The sequence below is a fragment of the Siniperca chuatsi genome, linkage group LG15 (assembly GCF_020085105.1).
Source record: "Siniperca chuatsi isolate FFG_IHB_CAS linkage group LG15, ASM2008510v1, whole genome shotgun sequence".
NCBI lineage: Eukaryota > Metazoa > Chordata > Actinopteri > Centrarchiformes > Sinipercidae > Siniperca > Siniperca chuatsi.
The window spans coordinates 14,189,318-14,210,449 of NC_058056.1; the positions used below are offsets into that span (position 1 = coordinate 14,189,318).

The 21,132-nt window shown below is 39.1% G+C and overlaps 1 protein-coding gene and 1 long non-coding RNA gene across 3 annotated transcripts in view; both read left to right on the forward strand.

Annotated features, from left to right (window-relative positions):
• The first annotated feature begins 482 nt into the window (after nucleotides 1–482).
• LOC122861581 lies at nucleotides 483–6,826 on the forward strand. Its single transcript, XR_006374507.1, has 3 exons — nucleotides 483–1,106; nucleotides 1,725–1,934; nucleotides 6,617–6,826. It is a non-coding gene; the product is annotated as an uncharacterized LOC122861581 (long non-coding RNA).
• A 9,720-nt stretch (nucleotides 6,827–16,546) lies between these two features.
• lg15h14orf180 (linkage group 15 C14orf180 homolog) overlaps nucleotides 16,547–21,132 on the forward strand; it is a 42,173-nt gene continuing 37,587 nt past the window's right edge. For both annotated transcript variants that reach the window (XM_044166190.1, XM_044166191.1), the window contains exon 1: nucleotides 16,547–16,581. In XM_044166190.1, the coding sequence (XP_044022125.1) occupies nucleotides 16,562–16,581 (20 nt within the window). In that variant the 5' untranslated portion in view covers nucleotides 16,547–16,561. The remainder of the gene's footprint in view (nucleotides 16,582–21,132) is intronic.

Here is a 21,132-nt window from a genome sequence, read left to right on the forward strand (position 1 = left end):
TCAATTACTTCGACCACTTGCTCGTGGGCTGTAATTGCAGCGGAACAGGGGACAATGTTTATTCATGCGGTCATGCATTGACGGCCTGTCACCTGTGTGCATCTCTGCTGAATATTTATCTGTGCACATCCCCCAACTCCAGCGATCTCCAGATACACGGAAAACCTTGGCTAAGACCCCCTGCCAGACTGAATCCATAGATGTAATCCCCCCAAATTTTCAGCTTTACTCTCACTATATCACTAACACCATGACTCCATATCAGTGAAGCCAGGTGGATCTTGCAACTGACAAAAAATCTGATCTGATCTAAAGGTTGCTGTTTTTGAATGGAGGCTCACCACTGCACAAAGACACTCTATAACATAAGTGTTTTAATCCATTTTCAATTTGTAGCTACAGGTAATTATAAATCCACACTCCACAAATCCACAGATTAAAAAAATTATTCCCTTGTAGAAATACTATTTTCTGACTAAAACTAAAACTATTTTCTCCCGATGAGGAGGAGCAGGAAAGCATAATAATAATAAGTACAGTACAGTAAGAAAAGACTGAGCTTTAACAGATAAACACTCCTGGAGTTCCCCGCCCTGTCTGTCTGCATGTTGCCCCATGCTGGGAGTGATAATAGCTGGTCATGGCCCTCTCTCTGGCAGTCAGCTGCTCTCTGTACTGAGCCAGGGAAATGGAGGGGGCCAGGGGACCAAGGCAGGCTGTGTTGCTGTGTGGACAGGGGTCAATGGGCTGGTGTTGTAACAAAACCCTGGGTCACCATTTATGTTTTACCTTGTGTAACATGACTCAGAGTCTCTATTTGGGGGAGAGGACAAGTTGAAGAATAAATGTCACACATTCCATTAAAACTGATTTGAATTAATGCCTGAGCAATGTAGCATACTTTTGGAGTGAACCAATCGTCCGTTCACGAAACCCCTCCTCAAAACAGCGATTGTCCAATTATAGCTTAGCAACTGTAACTAGGCACAGCAGGTCTGTCAAGCTAGGGATTTCTCTCTCCAAAACCCCAAATACAACAGCAAAAATGTAAGGAATGGATTAAACAGTGTGTCTGTCACAGTGTGTCAGTGTTTGTCTGCCCTAAGGTAAGCTGCAAACATTACCATGTCTGTCAAACTATCTTGTTATCTACAGTAGTAACCTAACCCAGAGTTACTTCCCAGCGGATTTGGGGAAGTTTCGAATGTTTGCAAAACACATCAGTTAGTCCAAATTCTAAAAGTGTTTTCTCTTAAAACGTTAATGAAAGATACTGGTTGAAAAAATTAACAATAAAGTGTAAATCTCTAAAGTAGGCTATAGCTAAGCAAATAAACTGGGTTATGTTAGAATGAAATAAAAGTCTGATCTTACATTTTTATCTTAACATACTAGGACTCTATGCTACAATACAGATCAGTGTTGTTTCTAATGTCTAATTTAGTAGAAAAAGCAGTTTTATACGCACAATACAAATGTTGTTGGAAAAAATGACCTGTATTAACAACATATGCCAATAAGAATCTGTTATGTGTACAGTGAAAAAAAAGTGTGTAGTTCCTCTTTAAAACTGAAGCAGATCTTTCTTTAACTATGAAATGTAAGCATGCAGTGCTATGCCCTTTTTTCCCCTCCTGTGTCGACTCACATCTGTTGTTGGTAATTGGAGGGAGACATTCTCTGGCCAACTGTTTATTTTCTTCTATTTCGTTTTTTCCTGTGAGCATGTGATGTGCAATTCCTGAGAGAGACCAAACTGGTTAAGGATCACTGCTGGGGAACTTCCTTTGCTCAGGTTGCCAGAAAACAGCCGTTTCATCTCCTGCACAGTGAAGCAGCGCGGTTTAGCATGGAAAGCAGATCAAAAGCTCGGCAATAGCTAAGGTGACAATGACAGAGACTCACCCATATCAACACTGGCACACCATCTTCTGGTAAGTTCAACTGAGGGAGGTATGGAGAATATCTTTAAAATGCAGAAGCAAGACACATGTCAGATAATCAATGATTCTTTGTATGGTTTTGGAAATGGAGACAGAGAAATTAAACGGAGGGGTATACAGAAAGCATAAGGGAAAACCAGAGAGAGGGCCAAATTTAAGACGGGATGAGGGAGCTCCCAACAGATGTGAGAGCATTAATTACTCCTAATCAAAGACTGTGCCAGCCTAGTGACAGTGGCAGGCATGCAGGAGACATTCAAGGTCATTAGTGGCACGCACACACACTCACAGAGCCATGAATGCCATGTTGTGTCTGAGTCTCTGTCCCACAAGTCTGTGAGAGAGCTTTGTGAAGATACTGTTTCACACCGTGAAATTAACTCCAAATTTAGAGCAAACAGGTCCTGAAGAATTTATCATCCTCTTGTGTCACTTTGGCAGTGTAGCTTAAAATATTTCTCAATGTCCACGGCTTCTGATTCCTATTGATCCAGTTTCCACAAGCCATAAAAAACAAATTAAATGATAATATGTTAACAAGTGAAATAAGTAGTGTATTTAACTGCGTGAGAGTTCTTGTCTCGCTCTGTTAATGGTGATATGGGCATGTGGAGCCAGTGTTTTTCTACACCTCTAAGAGGATTACAGGTCGTTTGTTACGGCTGGTGTCTGGGTAATGGTGATAAGACAGAGAGAGTGTGTTGCAGGTGTACCAGTCATTGCCAGGCAAGGTGAGATGGCTTCCAGGGCACAGAAGCCAGGGACGAGTGCGAGTGACATATTATGCCACAGGTTGTTTTTTCCATCAATAATTTTGAAAGACAAAGAACTTTTTTTAGTTGCATGAACTGGGTTTTTTGTCTGTGTTTTGGGGGATTGTCATTCAAAATTAGACAAAGGAACGTATCAACTGACAAAACTGTGGCTGGTGAAATAAACATTATACCTTTTTTGGCCACTTGGGGCAGTAGAAGCAAGATGTAAACACAACTGACATATTATCACCTTATAAAGTTGTTATGGCTAACATGTTAGCAAACTGTTTATTTTCTCATCCAGCACATACAGAGCAACTTTAGCATTAATTTGGAGTCATGTCTCCGTCCACCTGATGAATGAAAGATCCAATATTTTCACTACTTTAGCTCTGTTTTTTGTCTCCACTGACTCCTGAAGGAAATATCTGGCTCATTAGAAGATAAATTTTCCACTATGTTCACTAGCTAACTTTGTCGGTCTGCCGTTTGGTTCTTGCTAGGCAGGTAGCATACAAAACACTTTTTCTTTTTTTCTTTTTTAGCTTTTTCACTGAAAATAGCTACCTGCTGCACCTGGAAATGAGATAAAGCGATTAGTGACTCAAAACAGTAAAGTTGTGGGCCAAAAACCAAAACAATAAGCTGATAAACGCTAAAATGCCCAGTAGAGTTGTGGTCACTGTAAGCAACTCCTTTTACATTACACATCAGTTGTGTACAGTTGTTTGATCTATTGGTAATAAAAAATATAAATATTGATTAAAACCACTTTAAAGGGATGATTTTTACTTGTCAGTTCACATTGAAGCCAGTTATGTACAATATGGTTTATTATAGATGTGATGACATCTGCTGTAGGTAATAGTAGCATGTGCTATTGGTTCATAGTTTGCTTTGGTATGGGACTCACCTGATATAAAATCACCTAGAATAGCACAGATGAAATAAAGTATGGACATGCAAATTCTGTTTTGATTGGTGTCTTACATTTACCAGCTCAGTTGAGCAGAAGCACAGATAAACGGAGAGTGGTGGTGACCGTCATCATTACAGCCTCTCCTTTTGCCTACTCCCTGGGGACTGCCGTATCATTGGGCTCACTCCAGTGCTAATAGCCCTGTCTAAGAGCTAGCAAGGCACCTTTCGGAGGTAATGCTCCCTGCTGCAATTTAACTTGCCATTCAACTGTGGCATGTCCCGAGCGTTGCAGGGAAATTACAGCAGAGTGCTGATGTGAGAAATTTCCCCCCAAAGAATATATCTTTTGCAGACAGTCAGAATTATGAATGATGCATGTAGAACAAGTCAATCAGTATACCATATGCCTTGAAATAAGTATGCGTTTGTATGCATCACGCGTATATGCACCCAGTGTGGACCCCAGTGTTTTCTGCTGAGCACACAACAAATGCCAACTCATCAAAATTCCAACAACGTCCTACTTCAACCTTTCCTCCATGTACGTCCCTGAAATCTGACATTGTGTTTTATGTGTGTGTGAATTTTAACCAGTTTATAGACCTCGTGAATGCTCTGGTCTATTTTCACCTCTCATTGACCCTGCAGACGGAGCAGGGAGCGCTGTAAAATCCCCTCAGCCACCTCAGTTAGGCTTGGCTGGGTAAAGAAGGAGAGCTCTCTTTGACTGCTCAGCCTGTGGATTACTCTTCAATGTGGGATTATGCTCCAATGAATGAGTACAGACACATTACCTGCAGCTCAACTCTGAACTATACAATAGAGATTTAGCTATAGAGCTGCACTGGAATATCTGCTGATCTAGTATCAATTGGTGTATACCTGCCAAGCACTATGAGGGCCTTGTGCTGTTTTGTGTTTCACCCAGTCTGCACACCGATTGCCTTATGGGGGGGGGGGGCAAGGAAACTGAGAATTTAAATTCAGTGAAGCAGTCAATAAACCATCAACATTATTGCTATGTCTAGGTTGGGTAGGTTATTAGCCACACTCTCTTTTGGGTTAAAGGGGTGATAATAAAGATCTCCACTGACCCATAGCACTGAATGACAGATGATATGCTCTACAGTTGTTTTATGGGATTTAAATGGTATAATAGCTCTTCACTAGACATTTACAGTATGTTCAATCTTTGCTTTAATTCATTAACTGAAAATATCAATATCAATTTCAGGCCACCATGAGTGGTACTAGACAAATGTCACTTTTATTGCAATCCAATGGTCACCTTTAGACTTTGCTAACAATCATATATTAATTAAAAGAGTAATCAACCAATTTCACATTGCACAATGAGCAGTTTTTTTTTTCAAAAATGATGCAGCAGAACCAGAGATATTATTTTTATTATTCCATGCATTCTTCTTCTTTGTCAAAACCTGATGTCTCGATTACCCATAATGCAATTCGATCACCAACAGTTCGGTCAGAGATTCAGTTCTGTTATGCTAGTAGTGGCTAATGTAGTCCCGAGCCGCTGACCTTAAACAGAGTCCTCATCTGCAGGCTACAGAGGTCTGGTAAACGCACTTCTTTCTAACTCCACACCCCTGGACTTTTCATTTTCAAACTTGTAGTCTTCAGCCCCACTCAAGTGATCACTTGAAGCAATTTATTAAACTTTGTGCAGCTCCCTCTGGAGCTTCAAAAGGCTTTATACAACTTTTTGCACATATGCAGTAGTACTCTCCTGTAAACAGACTTTGATGTGTAAAATCAGTGCAGTTCCTCTATAATCCCTCTTGAAGGTATTTAATTAATTCTGGCATAGGCAGCTAAATCTACAATAGGTATAATATTTATGTGAATGTAGAATCTATCATTCATTCATTTTATATGTCACAGAAAACTATTTAATATCAAGGAACACTTTAACTAGATTCAGAACGTGCATGCAAACATATCTATGGTCTGACACTGACATTGTCACAATCTTCTTTTGAGAGCAGGGTGACTTCATTGTGTTATGTATAGTAGTTTGTGTCATCATCTGTCCTGTGTCCTGCCATGTTTGGTTCGTCAACCTGAATTAGAAACCCCAGTGCAACCAAATACATTGGGCATATTGGGATTTAACAGGGACTCCCCGTCCATCTGTATGGCTGCCATGGCATTCACCGCCCAGTGCTCCTAATTATACTGTACTGCTGTGTGCTCATGTTGTGTGCACTGCCAAAGCCATCCAGAGATGAATGACTTTGCCAAAGAAAGATGGCTTCTTCTGAAACCATCTTTATGAAGGAGGGAGCGATGACAGTTTTTAAAATTTGAAATTGGTGTCTAACGATGCATAAAACATATATTTTTTCTCATGGGATAAATGTGTGAAGTCTATGTATTAACAATTCTCTTTTACAAGATTTACAGTGTTTTTAGTATTTATAATTAATCAATTCTTGAAGTTGAGTTTAGGTATTTAAGATTTGTTTGTGATGCAAACTCTGACACTTGTTTTGAATTCCTTAAGAAAGCAGATATTAACCTCGTTTTGAGGTCAGTAACGTCACAGTTTGATTTATTTAGAATGATGCTTGACAACATACACAGTGCTGTATGCTGTGTGGTTTATATAGCTTGAAAACTATGTAAACTGTGCTTAAAATAAAAACAGTTTCCTGTTGCCAGCCCTCAAACTCAATTAAACTCAATTTCTGGTGTAATCCCCATGATAGTATTTTAAATCACCACTGACAAAAAGCTAAAATGTCAAAACTTATTCAGGATGAATCAATCAAAGTGTCAAAAGCTTGTAAAAGCTACAATATGTCAAGTACTGTACAATACATTGAAGCTATGCTAGTAAGACCTACTATGTACATTATACATACTTGACATGATTCAGTAGTTTACTTTATTATGGTACTTATATGGTATGAGCATTTCCCCTGATGTATGCTGGGTTTACACTTGCAGAATAAACTACTGTATCTTTCACAGATAAGTTAATGGAAAAGCTTCAAGAGTGCCACAGTCAGCAGCAGCATCATTACCTTCCTAAAAAGTGAGAAATCAAGATATTGCTCCAAATATGTGCTTTTTTTTATCCAATAACCATTCAAGGGCACTACTGGCTTTCAGTTTTATTCTGGAACACAGATTGTACATAATGGTTTTCATCAATAAAGAAGCATACCTCAAACATTAAAACGTATGTGCAGTAATTATCAAGCTCCTTTACACAACTCCAAAATTGTCTTATTTACATACATCTTGTCTCTTGATTGTGACTAGCTATCAAAACTAGTCACCAATGTATCCAAGAGTCACCTCAGATTTGTTCCGAGTTACATATATATACTATACTATGAAGCCAGGACATCTCAAATGTTGTGCAGTTGTTGGTTGGTCGGTAAATAACCACAACATATTGTTTTTTGTTTCTCAAAAAATTATTAGGGCTGTAACAGTTAGTCAATTTATTGATTATTCAGCCAACAGAAAAATATTCTGCAACTTTTTTGATAATCGATTAATCGTTTTAGTCATTTTTGTGAAAAATACCAAATATTCCCTTGTTCCAGCTTTTCAAAAGAGGAGATTTTCTGCTTGTCTTTGTCATATATAATTGTAAATTGAATATTTAGGATTTTTGGTCAAACAAAACAAGACATTTGAAGATGTCACCTTGGGCTCTGGGAAGTTGTGATGGGCGTTTAAAAAACATTCTCACATTTCATGGACTAAACAATTGATTGAAAAAATGATCGCCAGATTATGCGACAATGAAAATAACTGTTAGATACAGCACTACATATTATATAAGCTACATGCAAATATGACAGCTTTGAAGTTGTAAGTCTCCTTTGATGGAGCTGGCTAACTGTTTTCCCTGCCTCCGGTCTTTGTGCTAAGCTAGGCTAAACACGTCCCAGACCTCACTTTGTACTCAATGAGATGAAATTGATATTGATCCTCCTATCTAACTCTGGGTAAGACAACAAACAAGTGTATTTCACAAATGTCAGAGTGTTCCTTTAAAGTGAAATGCTGACTATCATCCCTCTTCCAGACAGATGCAATGACCAGATTTGCTGTCAGTTGCTGTTGAATCTCCAGTGTAAACATTGTAGTGGACACTTGTAAAGACCTGAACGCAGCAACTCTTTTTAGCAAATATAGAAGATTTTGTATAATTCTATGGTTTAACAGCGATGTGTATGGGACTACAGTTGCAGATCCAGGTCCAGTGTCTCTGGTGCTGACCAGGAATTAACCTGAGACAGTCAGGTTTGAGTGTTTCAAATGTGGGCTGAAGGCTTGTTCACCATCCCACATCAAACGCAGGACTTGTGGTTGAAAGTGGTATCAAAGTACATCTCAAGAGACAAAAACCACCATCAGAGAGCTTGCCTCTTTCGTCCTCCGTCCTTTGATGTCTCTATTTCTCACCCTGGCTGTCTTCATTTCACATCCAAATTTAGTTCTTTGTGCAGTTTATGACCCACCCTCCCCTTGCTCCTTCATCCCTCAAACCACTTCAGCAGATTTCAAAACCATTTTGCATCCGGAGTTTATCACTCGTGAGATGCCCTTTAAGAAGAAAGGAGAAAAAATACCCTCCATTAATTGTGCGTATAAAGAATAATGAAGAGGTGCAGAGTTATCCTTGGAAGGTGGCACAGGCCCTCCCTTTTTGTCATATAACGGATCCCTTTCGAGAGCAACAGCAGAGGGCCTTTGTGGTACAAATGATGTTGCTTGTAAGAAAACTAGCCAGTTGGCTTTTTTTTTACGTTGAACGTGTCTGTTAGTCCTGTACAACAAATAATACAAGACCGTACACCATGAAATGTGCACTATAACAATGTAATTTCACAAAAAGCACACATAGAGCATGTGTTTCTTTTTCTTTTGAGTGTGTGGGTCATACAGTGCAAAGCACATCACAAAGCCTGCTTTTTAAAGCAATCCTTTACAACATTTGTTGCATCTGCTTCCTCTACTTGCTCCACATTAATTCCTCTAGCATCATCACTTATGAATGAGTCTAATTCCTCATTATCACATAATTGATACGTAATTTAGATGAAGTCATGGGAAGCTAATTGCCTGCCATTCTGTTTGCGTAACACTCCTCCGATTTGAATTAACTGAGGCAGAGAAAGCTAATGAAAATGTTGAATAATGAGGTAAAATATCACCTGGCCAGTGCACATCACAGGAGCGTGATATTAAACATTTCACACCTACAGTAACCCTTATCAGGCCTCCATTCTTGAAGAATTCCTGAACAGTCAGGCTTACAAAGAATTTGTGTGCTTTAACTTTGTGTTTCTTTTTTTTAAATAACAAAACCACAAATTAACTGAAAACCTATAACCTAAAAACCTAGTTTAACAACATCCTCCTAAAGCCACAAATGCTTCTTTCCTGGGTATCCTAACTCTTATAATGCTGATATCGTTTGCAGACTGTTATTGCTATTTGATATATTTTTTATTGTTTTGGGCCCTGTGTCTTCTTGGGTCTGGTATTGTATACTAATATTTCATGATATATCTCTCCATAGGTCTCCCTAGAAAGCAGTGTAGATTCTGAGTGGATTATCCTGGTGAAATAAAGTGAAATTGAATTGCAATGGAATTGAATATATAGGAGAAGTCTCTATAAGCAGGGCATTTTAAAACAACAGTCTAAAGCACAGATTCCCCATTTGCTGCTGTCAGTCCATTTAATTTCTGACCACCAGATTCGAAAATTGTATTCATATCTCCGGAATTGAATCTCAGGTATCTCAGAAAACTTCTTGTGACATCTGGTTCTCTCTCCATTTTGTTTAGCAAAGATGTAGGCAGACAGCATACCAAATCAATTTGTACGCTATTGCTGCAAACAGAAGAAACATATTGTTGTTTGGCATTCCTTCCTTCTGGCAGTCATAGAAAATCTGCCTCTGAACCCCATTAAGCTTACGTTTCCTATACAATAATGACACATGTATGCTGTACATCAGCATCTGGAGCCGAGTCTGACTTCAGCACAGTTGTAGATATTAATGAGTGGAGGATGAGAGCATCTGTCATTCCCCATTTTGTGCATGACAGCCTCCATCCATAAAACAATCAGTCAGGTGGACTCATAGGGCAGTTGGTTTTGTCCACAGAGTGGCTGTGTTTTTAATGGCTGCTCATTATTCATTCCCTCAGATTAATACGTAATTCCCCACACTGACACACTACCCCATTTATTTTAGATTAATACTGAAAAAGCTACAGGTCAGGGTAATGTGTGGACTCATACTGTGAATGAAGCACCCAGCAGAAGGAGGTTTTACTCACAAGACAGCTGTCTCCACCCAGTGGCCGCTTTGGAAATTGAATGAAAACTCTGGAAATGGGTTTGACTGTAAAGATTATATGTTTTCATATTCATAAAATTACTCATCTTACCCCTCAATAACAAATCATATTTTCTCTCTCTCTCTCCCTCCTTCTCTATCTCTCTTTCTTTCTTTGTATGACTCCATTGATGTCCCTAAGTCCTCTCCCTTAAACCCACTCGGGTGCGCCTAATGAACAGCATTCATCAAAGTCCAGTCCCTTTGATCAGAGCAAATCCACTATGCCATGCCTTGCTCCCCACTCCCCACTGTACTGTGGCTGTGGACACTCCCTATAAGCAACCACACTCATAAGTTCAAACAAAACAAGGGTTCGCTATGCACAAGTCGTTTGAAGACGGGTCTCTTCAGTGCAGAGCTTGTTACTGGATGATGGACTGCATCTCCTTACCGCTGGCTGTGTCAGAAGTGAGGAACCATGCATTAAAAACAAATAGCCACAGAGTATAGAAAGGGCATTTTCTTACACATTTTTGAGCTTACTGTACTTGTTTGCCATGGATAAACACTTAATGACACCTGCAGGGTCAAAGAGCCACACACAGCCTCTCCAAACGAATGTGGAGCCATTATGCTCCATCTTGTTGTCCACCGAGCAAATGAGACAAGAGGAGAAAGGAAAGAGGAGTGTGACAAATTGTCAAATGGTTCAGGGGCTTAGGACAGGTGCAGGGGGAGGAGTGAGAGGAGGTTCCTTTAAGAAGGAAAAATCTATTAACTAGTTTAACAGTTACCCTTCATTGCACATTAACCCCCACCCCAGCCACGACCACTACCACCACCACATCTGACTCCACTTCAGCGTACAAGCTCTGCATTCACCATTAGCATTCATCAAGCTTTAAAGAGGAAGTGATGGGGTTCTGCAACTGGAGGGGGTGTCATGTCTGGCAAGCAGAAACATCACTTGTCCGGCCGAACCCCCTAACGAGGGTGGAGATACGTTACATAAGTTTTGATTAGGCAAGCCCAACGAGTCAGAACCACTTGAATCAGTGCCAGTATATCGGTTTTACTATGTACCGTGGTGAAACATTATGATGGATACTGCAACTTCTGACACGGTCGATATTATCGCCGTTTTCAGACACCATGATCCCAGCACAGGGCTTCTGTCTTTACGAGCAGTTTTAATGTGATTTGCACCTTTTTACCAGTAAAACAGAGACTCAGCAGCCACAGCAGAACCAGCGAACCAGGCTCTTTGTTTGTCTAGCTGTAGCTAGTCCGTCCATGACTTTCTGTGCTAATATTAGCTAGTCGATCTAATGAAGTACAGCTAGTTTATGGGTGCAGAATCGTAACATTCAGTGAGACAGAGAGCATGCATTTTATGTGAACAAAGAGAAAACTACCTGCATTTAGATCACACAACTTTCTTCCTCAAGGGTCAGCTTCAGCTCTGGCCGTGGTATTGGTTATGCACATTTCCACTGGCCTACGCAGAGATGGATGTTATGGGTAAGTGTGGGTTTCAGAGGTTTACAGAGAAGCCAATGGGTGCACCTCCCAAACCTGAACAACGCATCGTGTGGACCTGCGTGTCAAGCAAGTTGATTGGTTGATTCAAATCCTGCCAAGATGTGGTTTTGAAACTGTGACAAAAACAAACGTAAACTACATACTAGTATAAAAGAAACCACCATGCAAACATATCTGAGCGACCCACATGCAGGTATAAGAGATGGTGTGCAGACGGATGGGTGGTGGTGCCAGTGGGTTGTAAGAACCCAACACAACCGTGTCGTTGTCCATCACTATTTTGTTCTAAGGTTGTGCCTTTTAACTATTAACACCCAGCAGGTAACACTTATTACAAAGTTGTAAAGACAAGTGGATATGATCATAAACTCTGACTGTGAAAGAACCAAAAAATTCAATTCATGAATTTTACGAAGGTCTGAGGATCAAAACGTTGTATATAAAGTGATCGACAATGATCTGGATGTTTTGGTTCTTTAGCAACAAGAACAACAGAACATGTAGCAGATTACAAATTGAGTGACTGTAAACGACAACTTCTGTGTTCTGGCTGAGGACCGACATGAAATGTGCAGCATTTAACACATCCCTTACATGCCCATGGATGTCTGTGTGTGTGTACTTGAAGGACAGGGACATCTAGATCTGTTTAATGACTCCATGTTCTTGTAAACCAGTATCCAAAGGGTAAAAGCATAAATCCCGCTTTTTTATTAGATCCCATCCTAACCACATTGAAGCTGACAATATATCCAATAGGAACCTCTAGCTAGTCCCACTAACAGCCCTGCCTTGTACTGCGATTGGACAAGCCATTAATATCATAAATTGAAAGGTTCTAATGAAATATCAATTAGGCTGTAAGAGAAGGCCAATGCTACGTTTATGAGGACAGAGCTCATTAAGAGGACTACTGGCAACGCCGTGAGATCATTTTGTAATTCTCCACTGATAATCCAATTAGTCCTCAATGGATTTCTCCTGGTTGAGAAATCTTTGTTATTGGAGTAAAGTTTCACTGCACAGGGGATGTATAAATCTTAGAAGCTCCTTAAAGATCAATTACGTTGTGCTAATGGAGACCGTAATCATAATTATTACTTAATAATCATAGGTTTTAGTGAGTAATGATAGCTGGTCCACTTGTGTATTATTCTGATTTACTTCCATGTTGTCTGAAGCTGATTTCAGCTTCTTGTTACAATCCTGTTGCTCATATTTGTCCTTGTTTATTCTTTTATGGGAAATGATTTTGATAGTGTTGACTCTGGAAATAATCATCCCTGCAATTTTTGACATTTCAGGCATGGCAGACAATAAGAAAACATCTATTTTTAATCAGGCATGTGTTTCCCCCCTCACTCACTGACCTTCAGCCCGTGAAAATTCAACTCAATAATTCATTACCCCCGTACACACACACACACACAGTATGGGTAGACATGCACACACACAAACACACAATGGGTTCACGGCATTATGATATGTGGATTTTGATTGCTGTTTGTGAGGAATGTGTTTGTGTTTTCTTACTGACAGCCTAGATTACGTTTATTATCCTTTCTATGTTTTTCTCTTCCTTATCTCCCTCAGCTGTGGTGCTGACTACCAGCGGCTATAAGCACATGAATCCCATTTTCCCATTTCTCTCATTTTCCAAAGCTGGGATCAGAGAGTTGATCTCATTGACTTGAATTTAGGAACATGTTTTGCATCTATGTTGTGTCTTTATAGCAACAACATTTAAACTATAAACCTTGGCCACTGGATCACATACTTAACTTTATAATTCACTGATTCATCATATTCACTTGAATTTGATGCACCACACACTCGAAATGTTTTCATCAATTATACATGCAGTAGGACCGAACCATTTTTGTATTGCACAATCCTTGGCCATGTCTGTTTCCTGTTTAATTTCACACCTGACCGTCTCAGACCTGAACACAAGTGCTGCAGTCTACCTCCGCTTTCTATTAATCTTATCACAGAGAAGACTGTAATCACCACCATTTCATTTCAGATGTGGAGTGACATCTAACACTGTCAATCCAGTCTGATTCATCCATGACCTACTGTAACAGCATCACTGCAATGGCTGAGACAACGATGTGTCTGAGATTTAGTCTGAAAATAGGAGAGAATGTTGTGAGGTTTGCTAGTGAATCTCTTTTGTTCTTTCGGTATGCTGACATAAACAATATTCTCTGTTCTTAGTCATGATAAACTCCAATAGGGCAGTAATGTCAATATTTGTGAGCATTGTCTGTAGATTTACAGCCTTTTGTTTGGAACAGTACTTTCAGTTTTTTTACACACATCACAGTGACACCCTTGAAAAAAAGATCTTATTCACCACTTCACCTTTGTCTTCTATAACCTTGGTTCACAATGTATGAATAAGCACTTCACCTCACTGTGGTACACACACGTGTTGAAGAACACAGAGAAAAAAAGGCTCATCAGTCACATGCCTTACATCGTGCTGTCATTATTAGTACACAGTGGCAACTGCTAAAAGAAAATGAAGGTCAGAACTTTTGAGTTTCCCAGAAGAACTTTTCATTGTCTCTAAGTTTGTTTCTCTGAGGTGAAAAGCTACTAACTGTTCCTGTGTGTCTCTGCTCTTGCACTGAATGCCTCACTAATGCACGTTAAATTTATCAGATCAAGGCATGGGAAATGCACAATACGTTTGAGGTTATGACAATGTAAAAAACAAATGGAGGTGATGATACAATAATAAGATTACATTACTTTAATTAGATCACATTACAGTAATTAAGTTTTAAAAACTTAATTATATTAGATTGAATCAAATTAAAACAATTCAGTTGAACTTAATCAAAAATAAATACATTGACAATCAATTGAATTTGATTTTGAAAATGTTTTTAATACATTTAAAAACATTTAATTACATTCGATCAAAAAATCTAAACATTGATTAAACTTTAAAAACTTAAATTGTATTTAATTAAAAAAATTAATTCAATTTAAAACATTACATTGGCTTAAATTAAAAAAATTAATGAAATTGAAAAAAAAGTATTTCCATTAGATTAAAAATATTTAATTAAATTAAGAAAATTAAATTGAATTAAATTTTAAAAATTAAATCTTGGGTATGTTTGAGGTTATTACAATGTAAAAACAACCAAATGGGATGATGATCGTAGTACTGTAGTATGCTCTGAGCCCTTATGTGTCACTGCTGAATGTGTCAGCTGTCTGCTAACATCTATGGTTGATTTACTGAGTGATTTCTCTAGTCTTCATTGTATATTTCCATCTCAATCCATGACATTTAGAGAGCCATTGAGGCCCATATGGTCAAGGATATATCCAGGTCCCTTCTGCAACTTCCCCACAGACCTCCAAAAAATCTCCCGCTCAAGGGACAAACAGTGAAACACTAGTAGACATTTGGGGAACTGAGAGGAAATTTGATTGTTCATGCTCCAGAGAGGATGACTGGAAATACATTTGGCATGCTGTGACTGTGACACCTCTTGATGGTGTGTAAAGGGCCTGTCACTCCTATTTCCTTCATTTCTAGACTCAATCAATACCAATTTAGATTTGATCAATAATTCACTCTTGGCTTATGATTTCGTCTTATTAGGGCCACTGCTCACGAAAAGAAAGTTAATATAAAAATCTGAAAATTCTGACATGGTCATACAGTCGTCCTTTCTCCCTGTAGCCATTGTTACTGTCTAGCGCTCAGCTTTTTTTAAATAATCCGCTATGAGATTTGTTTTCAGCAAGAAAACACTTTGACTAATGTTAGGTCAACACTACGTGCTAGCTAACTAAGATTACCATAGATAATGTTACATGAAACACCAGTGCACCAAGTAACCTAAATCTATAGCTAATGTATAGCTATATATGTTGCCAAATGAATTCATTACTGTATCATGAAAGAGTCATCCCTTGATATGACTGAGTCTGAGTCTCACTCCACTCGACCATGAAATATGCAGGTTGTGCAATGAACTGGCAACTACTGGAATGGAATGGAGGGGGAGTGCGTCATCTAGTGGCTGGATGGTATCAATAGCACCTTTAATACATACAAAGCCAAAATACAGTAACCATGTGACCAGATTCTGATTTGCTGACATTTATTGTAACATAGAAACATTTTTTATCCATAAAAGGTATAATTTCAAAGAAAACTGCTAAAAACCAAACCAGAGATAGCCAAACCAGTGAGACTGCTATAGCTAGCTGTAGCTAAAGCTAAATTTACCTAGCTGTTTCCTGTAATTGAAATAAAACAATTTTGAAGAATCTCTTGGTAATTTTGTTTGTTATCCCACATAGACAAGGTAGTAGCTAAATCATAAATCATACAGAATAAAAACAGCTAAACTATTCCTCCAAAATGGTAGGCTAACTAGCCTAGTTTAACACAGCACATTAACTGCCATCTCAGCTTTTGACTCTAGTGGAATTCACAATTTGGTTACGCTACTTTTAAGTAACATATTTAAAGTTAAATTGTAAATTAATTGATAATGAATAATGCCTGAATAAAGGCAAAATGCCCCCCAAAAAAATCCTAAAAAATACAGTAAAGAGATGTTGTTTACAGATTAAGAATTTGTAGTAATTTATTCAAATAAGGTGTGTGCTCTTGTATAATACAGCATGTGTTTTGCACCAGTTACAAAAGAACCCAGAAAGAATAATTGCTGGAGGGGTGGAGACATAATTGCTGAGCTCTCGTGATCTTCCTTCAGGAGGTTAGCCAGTCTGACAATGTGAAACCCCTCTTTGATCTAGCACACACACATCTACAGTAAGCATGCTGCTGAATGAAGTGGTGGGGACAATGTTATCTGAAATTGAACTCAGCTTTGGTGCATGAGAGTTCCTACTATCATCAGGTAGAGATGGGATTGACCCTGAGAGATAAATGGAGCTGTGTAATCATGTGTCTTTATCAGGTCCAGGCAGTCCTGGTGCTGGAAGTCATCTGGGCTGTGTCCTTGTCATCTCTCCACGAACGGCACGCTGGCCAGGAAGCACGATGCCAGCATGGCCCCATGGCATTGAGACAGGAAAGGTGTGTTTTAGGGTACTTTTTATAGAATATCATTGATGCATGCAAGATGGCACAATTTAATGTTTCTACAGGTTACACTGGCTTTCTTCACATCAATAAACCACATCAGAGCAGCTTTTTTATGGCATGTTGGACTATGCGTTTTATTCCACAAAAAGAAAAGCCATTTCACTTGCAGGAAATTCTTCTCGTGGTGGCCTTTTAAAACAGTTATGGGAGTAGTAGTAGTTTTTGTGCTACTGTCTGTGAGCTGCGTTCAAGCACTCAGATGTAAACATAGACATCTCACTATTATACCTGTGCTTCCTAATGGAGCCCCTGTCTACCCAAACTGGTATTTCAGTTGACTTAACCCATTAGCACTTGCTTCTTGTGTGCAGTCTCTCTCTCTCTCTCTCTCTCTCTCTCTCTCTCTCTCTCTCTCTCTCTCTCTCTCTCTCTCTCTCTCTCTCTCTCTCTCTCTCTCTCTCTCTCTCTCTCTCTCTCTCTCTCTCTCTCTCTCTCTCTCTCTCTCTCTCTCACACACACACACACACACACACACACACACAGGAAGCAGCCATCATGTTTGAAGCACATGATGTGAGCTGACAGCGAGACACTTAGTGTTCGCAAGAATATTCCGGCCAATGAGCCGTTCTGGCTGTTAGCAGGGCTAAGGCACAGTGGCAACAGGATGCTCCTTCTACGCTGTGTTAGAAGAAAAAAAAGAAATTGGGAAATGCAGTTCGCTCCCTGAGTACGGCAAGGTTGTGTTGCTGGAACAAATGACATCATCAAGATCCCTGTGTGGGCGAACTGACACACACACATATACACACTTTTACAAAGATTAAATCAATAATAGATAAGAACAGTAAATGATGCGTAAGAGAGCTTGCAGTAAAGACTAGTTTTGCTTGGTATTTCCAGTGTTAAAGTAGATTTTAGCTGAGAGATCTGATCCACACTATACTGTGTATTGCATTGTGTTGTAATGAATCACACTTGGTTTTGTTCACCTCTAATCTGTTTTGCTACAGATATTTTTTACTATTTGGCTTATCTGTGCCTGAGTAAAGGTGGCAGGCTATTTTTCCTGCAGCCAAAGCCATTTATACAATGAAGTATGAGTTGAGCTTCAAAAACACACTCGCCGTGTGAGGACACTGTAAAAATGAAAACCGTTTGAAGTGCAGGGAGAAAACAAAGGCCTATTTAGACTCCACTCATTTTCTATCAAATGCCTCAAACCACATGGGCTTTCTCTTCTGCAAAGTAGCACTTCTCAAATTACCAATAGATTTGGAAAAACATAACCATTCTCTTGGATAGATTAGCTGTGTAATAACCCCGCTTTATCCCTGAGTATCAGCTGACTGCAAAGACACCATTGAGATCAACATAAGCATGATTAGGCTATGAGCAGCTAGTCTTTTTCATAACTCGTTTGAGGGCCTCATTCCACTCCAGCTTGTCTTTGAGATAATGTCCTATTTAATTAGAAATCGGAGCTATCACATTGTTTTTTAATGAGAGGAGCACTTTACCAGAGCATATGAGGCATCAGAGAATCATACACAAGAAGGATAATGGCTGCATGCAAGGGCTTGAGGGATTCAGACAAGATGCATTTTCACTCAACTGCTCTTTATTCCCTATTCTCTATTCTCAGAATGCTTTCTTCCAATATACCTTAACATGGAGAGAGGGAGCACTTCAGGTGTAATTCTGGACATATAAAAGTCCCAGATTCACTCATTACCAGACCTATTTTAATGTTTTTCCAATATCTCCTTTTGTCTTAACACACACACAATAAAACTGAATACTTCACCCCTGTATAATCTCTTTTCTTCTGTTATTTCTGTCTAGGGCACATCAGCAGGGTGGAATGCAAATGTATGTGTTTGCTTGGGGAGGACATGGGAAGAGAGCACTGAGCCATGAAAGTCGGTTGCGCAGGTTTTTAGCAGGCCTCTAATTCCTCTGCCAGCTCAGTGGCACACTCACAGGCTTTGACCTTTTTACCGTGTCACTGTCATGGAGTGAAGGGACGCAGAAATACTGTATATGGCTCTCTTAGACCAGGGGTCAGTGAAAGCACCAAAGCTCCCCCAACAATTTTCATTTCTTATGTTTCCAGCCCCTGGTGGAGCCACTGAAACAGACCCTCAAAGCACTGAAGTTATATTGGGGTGTAAAGGCTGTTAAATGCACCTCTTACTGCCGATGCATCTCAGTTAACAAGGCCAGTTAATGACTTGTCAGCTGGCAAAGGTTAATGTATGATGTATCAGTGGAGCAAAAGGGTAATTTATAATAGATATACATTCTTTGGGGAAAAGCATGCCCATTTAGATTTCATATTCGCTTAGCAGCACCAACCAAGTGGAAACTAATCCAAGACCTTAGTATTTTTAAGCATGTATCTAGGATTTTAAAAATACTGAGGCTTGAGATGTTCTGTGCACACAGTTCACAGGGACAAATCTTGAGACAATTAAAAGTTTACTCTCTTTTTATTCTTGTTTCCACTGCTAATCTCCTCTGTCATCTCTCTCACTCTCTTTCCTTATCCAAAAACACAGCGGTGTCTGGGGCAACAGCTGCATGCATCATGGCTTTCATTCAACTCATCTGAGAAAAGTGTCCTTGACTATTAAATACATTTTTAAATAGTGATAGTCAAACAATGTCTGTAATTATTTTAGTTACATTTTATAAGAGTGAGCTAAGAGGCAAGTTAAAAAATACTCATGTAAACTGTGTGTGTTGTTATGGAGAATTCTCAAATGATAAAAATAACTAATCACCCTCACTGTGCTTATGCAATATGACCTGGCAGTTTGCATGTGTCTTTGTAATTGCACCATTAAAGGTGCAAATAGATTGACATTTTGGGAAAAACACTTATTCGCTTACTTGTCGAGAGTTAGTAGAGAAGACCAGCAGCCAATTAGCTCAGCAAGCCTGTCTTGGTCCAAAGGTAACAAAATCTGTCAGCTATCAACACCTCTAAAGCTCACTATTTAACTTCTTATATTCAAGAGCAATTGTTTTTACACTGCAGCTTATGTACAAATAAAACAAATGAGATATAACATGTTAATTAGTTAGTTTTACTTGACCCAGGCTAGCTGTTTTCCCCTTAACCAGTCTTTATGCTAAGCTAAGCTAACCAGTTGTTAGCCTAAACTTTAACGGACACCACAAGTGGTATCGATCTTCTCATCTAACTCTGCAAAAAACAAATAAGCATATTATTATATACTATTCATAGCCAATTCAGTCAAAAAATACTGTAAATACTATATACTATAAAAGCACACCGTGTGAAACTTTTATTTACTGTTAATATAAACTTTATTTCAGTTTACTACAATCCCCACATTCTCAGAAACAATATATATAGGACATGGGCTCTGTGTCCTCAATTGTTCTTTCCTCACAGTGCCAAATGTGACATGGGTATTGAGAATTAAAGCTGTGGAGATAAGAGCAGGAAAGTATATTATATTCCCACTGTGGTGTAGGAGGCTCCTCGCATATGATTTGTACTTGGGGAAGGTGTGAGATATTGATGTTGTCGACATAATGATAAGAATTCTGTCAGCATGTCAGAATGCTTGCCGCTAATAGGAACTGTGCTATCATCAATGTAGCACCCCACAGGCTCTAAAATGTCAATGACAGCATTGTGACTTGAATAAGAAATGTCTCTGTGAGGAGCGTGGCTTGAGCCATCAAACTGTGATCACTTGTAGAAGCAGGCAGAGGATAGATAAACCAGGGCTGCAGCCCTTGACAAGGTGCTGACAGATACCCTGCTTTGCTCCACACCACATTCCTGTGATTCGTCACTTCACTGACACCATTGTGTCACCACTTCATGGGGGAATAAAATATGATTGACACATCCTGGACAGAGAAACAACAAATAATAAAAACTAGACAATTACAGTGGATACAGCAGATTCATTCAGTGCATGCTGAACTGTCTGTAATGACCTCAGCTAAGGTTTCTATGACTCTTTCCCATTGCTTATTATTTTCTCTTCCTTTGTGTGTCTCTTTCTTTCACCATCAGAACAGAAGAATAATCACAGTAGTGAGATGTCTGAATTGGATTTTAGCCTAAAAATCCTTCTTTTCTTCAAACACTTTTTTTTGTGCTAAGCTAATTCCACTTTTTTCCAGTTTCACTTTTTCATTGTGGTTTTACTTGTGTTAAGGACTTTTCTGGAAACAAGTCCATCTAAATGGCATGCATTGGTAACAAATGAAACAAGTTATTAATATCTTATTGTTTAAAAAAGACAGATTTTTGGACTGAATAATAGAGCATACAAAGCTTTAACAAGTTAAAGAAATAGTTAGACAATTGGGGATATATGCTTATTCACTCTCTTGCCAAAACTTGATGAGAAGATCGATACCACTCTCATGTGTGTCAAATATGAAGCTATAGCTAGCAGCCGGTTAGCTTAGCTTAAAATAAAAACTGGAAGCACACTCGGTATAAAAACTGTCAGTGTAAAAATGTCAATCTCTTGGCCACGATTAAAAAAA